At 40.2% G+C, this 5412-nt stretch overlaps 1 protein-coding gene across 1 annotated transcript; it reads right to left on the bottom strand.

The window, feature by feature from the left end:
- Positions 1 to 2061: 2061 nt before the first annotated feature.
- On the bottom strand, positions 2062 to 5198 carry neurod6b (neuronal differentiation 6b). Its single transcript, XM_010729261.3, has 2 exons — positions 4933 to 5198; positions 2062 to 4659 (listed from the first exon to the last, which is right to left on the bottom strand). Exon 2 carries the CDS (start codon positions 4652 to 4654, stop codon positions 3647 to 3649), a length of 1008 nt encoding a protein of 335 aa, XP_010727563.1. The 5' UTR covers positions 4655 to 4659; positions 4933 to 5198; the 3' UTR covers positions 2062 to 3646.
- Between the last annotated feature and the right edge of the window lie 214 nt (positions 5199 to 5412).

Below are 5412 nucleotides of genomic sequence, written 5' to 3'. Positions count from 1 at the left end.
CTACACACACACACACATATGTATTCATATATAGAGAAAAACATTAAGACTGACAAGGTGAGAATTTTAGTGAATGAGATAAATAAGGCCTGGTGGTGAAGGATTCGAGGGCTAAAGACGTGATTTAAGGGCCCCAGAGGGACCTTCAGTAACCCGGTCTTCCAGTTTTATGATGACACAGAGGAAGAGAAGGATGAGTGAGGAAATGAAGACAGAATAACAAGCCATATTCTCAATAAAAAAAAAGATGTAATGTTTCCTATCTTCTTCCAAAAAGCTGCTGAATATCTTGACTTCTGGGAAAAAGCAGCATTTATTTCGTCATCTAAACCAACATGATGCAAGTTTGAGCACAGTTTGAATTCTTTGGAGCCGCGTCCACAGAGAAAATATTGTGAAATTTACACTGTATTCTGTTTTATGACCTCTTGAGTCATGGAGTCATCCTTCCTCTTACTTTGTGCTTCCATTGTTTCATTGTTGTTGTTGTTGTTGCTCTTTTAACCCTCCACAATTAGATTTAAATCAAATGTTTGCACATCTTTTATCCTCGTTTCATGCTCATCTGTAACAAACAAAGCAACAGATATGATTACATATATTTAATAATTGACTTTCTACACCAAAATGAAAGAGAACATGATGATTTTGCAGCTTCTTAATCTGCTGTAATGTGTTTTGTCATTCAGTTCAATCTTCAACATGAATCCTGACTTCATACATTATAGCACACAAGTTTCTACTGACAGCTGACTGAGCAGCAACTGCAGCAAAGACGTGTTAGCTCCTGAGTGTTTGGCAGGGCTTGGAGTGAAAATATATTTCCTTCTGCATGTGTTTGTTATTGTTTTAAAGACAAACTGTAATATCTAATATTTTATCCAAACAATAAAAGGGTTCATCACAGACAGATTCTGAAATTTGGTAAGGTTTTTCAAGTCCTGAAAGTATTTTTGTTTGTTTAATTTAATTACATTTCTATACAAGTGGCTGCAAATCATCAATCACAGCTTAAGTTTAAGTATTTTCCTTTATTTAAACGTATGGATTTTGCTCCTGTGTTGTTATGAATTAGAGATGTTTTTTATTTGTGGATTGGGTATTCATATTTAGCTTTAACCTTATGTTAAAATGATCATCACTGGTGTATAATCCACCAAAACTTCAAGTGAACATCGCACACTTCCTCTTTCAACTTTCCCGATGATCGAAATCTGATTTTAAAATGATGATTTTTTACTGTTTAAGCATTAAATGTATAAATCAGATATAGAAACACAAATGAATAACTTTCTCCACACAATTTCAGTCACGTCGGCTTTATCTTTTTCTCACTGTTTATGTGAAATGATGTCGGCTCGTCCTCCTTCTCCAAGCGTTAAAACCTCACATCACATATCGAATATATTTAAAGGTGTACCTTCACTTTAAGCTGATGTTTAAGGGAAAGGAAAATCACTTCGTCCTTGTACTTCGTGCTTCTTCGTTCATTTTGAGGGCGTGACCACCTCTAACAGGAGGTGCTGGGTCTCCAGGGGTTTCACCTCCAGCGTGGAGTCCTCGGATCAGCATCTCTGGCTGACATCCAACACCTCGAGGGCATTTTGGTGACAAATCAGCCATCTGATCGGCTTGAAATTAAATCAAATCATATCGACAAGGCTCTCTCAGATGAGGCTAAAGAAAAACTTTCAGAGTTTCAGAGCTTTATATCTGAACATCCGCTGATTAAAACTTCAATTCAAGTTCAAATATTTGTATCATTTTAGGAAATAATTGTGATTATTAAAAAAATATTCTTTACACTTTGAAAGCTGTTGTTCAAACAAACAGGCCTTAAACTGTGTCACCACAACCTCAGAGGTTATGCAAGACTATTAAAAGATTCAGTTTCTCCAAAATAAATAAATAAAATTACGCCCGAGGCGTTTTTTTTTCTTTTTTTAAAATCTTGATTTATTTTTCTAACATTTTTATTTATTTAATTTAATTGCAATCCGCCTGCTGTCGATCATTTTCACAGAAAAGCTTGAGAGAAGCTGGGCTACAACATAAAGCCTCTTACAGCCTCTTCCTTTTTATTGCGACAAAACACATCACAAAACATTAACACATTACTTCACGAATATTTCGATCCATAACGAGTTCTTCAGGAGTGTGTGCGAGCGTGCATGTGCATCTGCGTGTGCGTGTGTGTGTGTGTGTGTGTGAAATATCCAATAATCCAATAATCATTCGTCATTCGGGTAAAGTTACAAAAGCAACATAATTTATGGGTACAGTCACCAACATTGTGCAGAAATACATGAAGTGCATCACAGTTGCTCTTCAGCAGGAACAAGGAAGTGTAAAAAGTTCACATCAAACTATCCAAAACTGTCTGTTCGTTGCATATTGATGGTCATCATCTCTTTTTTTAAGGCATGTTGTCTCGTATTCATCATATAGTTTCTGTCACTTCACACAAAAAACAAAAAACAAAAACAAAAAAAGATTTTCCTTCCAGTCCTCGACTTTCAGCCGCAGTGAAATATACAACAATGCAACACAAACAAACTTCAAATGTATGGGGGGAATCCACATAAAAGGTAACACTGTTGAATTTTACAATATTTTTTTTGTGTGTTTGTTATAATATATTATCCACATTCAAATTGACGGACGTATAATAAATAAGCTTAAATAAATAAATACAATTTACATTCACCTCGTTACCACGTTATTTACTCCAAATACAAATGCATTTTATTTTGTTAAGTCTTTTTTATTTTTTATTTTATTTTTTTTTTAATTCCCCACAACTTCCTGTATTTATAGGACCAATTCAGATGACATCATCACCAGGTCTCCTAAACGCATGCACGTCTCCAAACATTTTTTATTTTAATGATTCAATTTTGAGTAATCGTTATGAGAAACGGCCCGTGAGAGGAAATATACATATATCATTTAAGATTGCATTTGGCTGTCTTGCATAGCTCAGCTGACCTTTTTATTGCTTACAGACTGAATCTCTGAACTCCAATCATGTCTCAGCAAACTTCCCTGATGAAGTGAAACGTCTTTAAATTCTTTTTTTTTCTCTTTTATTTCGCCACAAAAATCATTTTATTGACTGCTGTGATTCTAATTAAATAACCAGAAAAAATCTAATTAATTGTCCTCCGTGTCAGTTTTATGTGACCCACATCATGACCGACATCTGCAGTGCAGCCAATAACAAATATATAATGCACTGTAACTGTAAACAATCTGCTCCAAACCCGCTTCCCAAACGAATTATTCTGCATTTGTGGAAACAAAACGTGGCAGTGAGCCATTAAATCTTCATTTTCTGTCAGATGAATCAGTCATTTGTTTTTTCCAAAGCTAAATCCTTCTTGTGGTGTCTTTTGTCTGAATTATATCGACACAAATTTAGTGAAATCATCACATCTAATTTGCAGACTTTTACCGTGCTTTCAAAGAAAAACAAGACTGAACATTGAACACAAAGTGACTTTTTAAAATGGGCTTTTTTTTTTTTTTTTTTTTTTTTTTTTTTTGCAGTGCATCAGCGTGTCTGGAGTCCATTTCGTTCCACTCTCGACATCTGCGGGGGGAAATTGCATCGCTTCTGAAACTTGAACTTTGTCCAGCTGATTGATTAATTGTGGAAAGAGCCATTAACTTCCCCTTGTGCTTGGAAGGACTGGCTGCGGACGTGCAGGTCGTAGGGGAAACGGGCCTCTGGGGAGACTCGGTACATGGAGTTATGCGCAAGAGCCGTGCGCCCTGGCGCACTGCAGTAACGCATGCCATAGTGGCTGTTTTTGCCGTAATCTGGCGGATCGTCGTGTTTTAGGGAGAAAATCCCGTTAAAGTTCATCGGGGGGCTCAGCTGGCCGTCAAAATGCGGGCTCCCGCTCTCTGGGGACGGGTTCTCGTAGTAGGGCTCGTACGCACCGCTGTAGCTATAGTGTCTGAACGGCTTGGCGCTGCTGTCCAAGCTGGTCCCGCTGTGGCCGGGGGGTGTGTTCATGTCTGAGCCAGGGTACGGGTACATGGCATCGTAGGGCGATCTGCCAGAGAACATGACCTCCCCGTTGTGGTCTGTGAGGAAATTTCTCGCATTCAGCTGCAAACAACCAGCCACCAAGTTGGTTGTTGGTTGAGATAATCCTTTGCACAAAGTCTGTACGAAGGCGAGGAGGTCCGGTCTCTTCCCTGCGCTGAGAGTCTCTGACAGGGCCCAGATGTAATTTTTAGCCAGTCTAAGGGTCTCAATCTTGGACAGTTTTTGAGTTTTGGAGTAGCACGGCACAACTTTGCGCAGGCTCTCCAGCGCGGCGTTCAAGCCGTGCATCCGGCTGCGCTCTCGGGCGTTGGCTTCATTACGCCGTAGTTTGGACCTGTCCATCTGCTCCTTGCCGAGCTTCTTTTTCCGGGGGCCTCGCTTTTTAGGAAGCCCGTCGTCGTCATCTCTTTCGTCCTCCCTTTCGTCCTCCTCTCTGTCGGAGATGTCGTCCCCGGCCTCCCTCATGTCTGAGTTGGTCCTGTCTGAGTTGTGTTTTCGCTCCTGCTCCAGGCTCTCAGGTAAGCTTTCCCGGGGATAATTGGCACCAAACCGCGGCTCACACATCATTTGAGATTCCTCGAATGGCAGTGTCAACATATTTCCTGTGAAAACCAAAACATAAACTATAAAGACAGGGTACAACACCGACGTCTTTCTGAAGGTTGTCAGTTAATTACATTGTGAATGGATCCTCCCAAGAGGGAGAGGTACAAATTGGAAAGCGAGGCCAATGTCACAGCTTATTATACCTTTTCAAAGACACTCAACTTTACTGACTTGTTCTGTGCTGCGCTCTTATTCTCACACACACATTTTAAGAAATAAACTAACACTCTAAAAGTCAACACACGTATAATTCATATAAAAACACGAACCTCTGGTCAGCGTGCGCCTTGCATGTTCCCGAATACCTCTCCTGAATCTGCAGCTTCTTCTCTTGCAAACCACAAATTAAGAGGAAAAAGCTTCAACCTCCTCTCTCCCCCTCACTCTCTCTCTCTCACTCTCTCTCCCTCACTCTCTCTCTCTCTCCCTTCCCTCTCTCTTTGAGGAATGACACTCATGCCAACAGCGGGTACCCATGCCATCTGCCGCTGACGTCTTGTGGCAGCCGAGACCACGTGTTCAGTGTCCCATGGGACCTCCATTCCGCACCGATCATCTGGCAGCTCCGGTAATGGGCACCGGGAGGCCCGCGTTTACCGTCAAAAACACAGACCGGAGAGGGATAACAACTAATATCTGCATCTCCTTGTGTAAGAAAGATGAATTCATGTCTTTCTGCCTGGTAAAAAAAAAAGAAAAAGAAAAAAAGAAATGTTTAAAAAAAATAAAAAAAATCGGGGGATGTTCGA

Source organism: Larimichthys crocea, chromosome II (assembly GCF_000972845.2).
Source record: "Larimichthys crocea isolate SSNF chromosome II, L_crocea_2.0, whole genome shotgun sequence".
NCBI lineage: Eukaryota > Metazoa > Chordata > Actinopteri > Sciaenidae > Larimichthys > Larimichthys crocea.
Note: the sequence above shows the minus strand (reverse complement) of the source record. Positions and strands in the feature narration are given on the sequence as shown.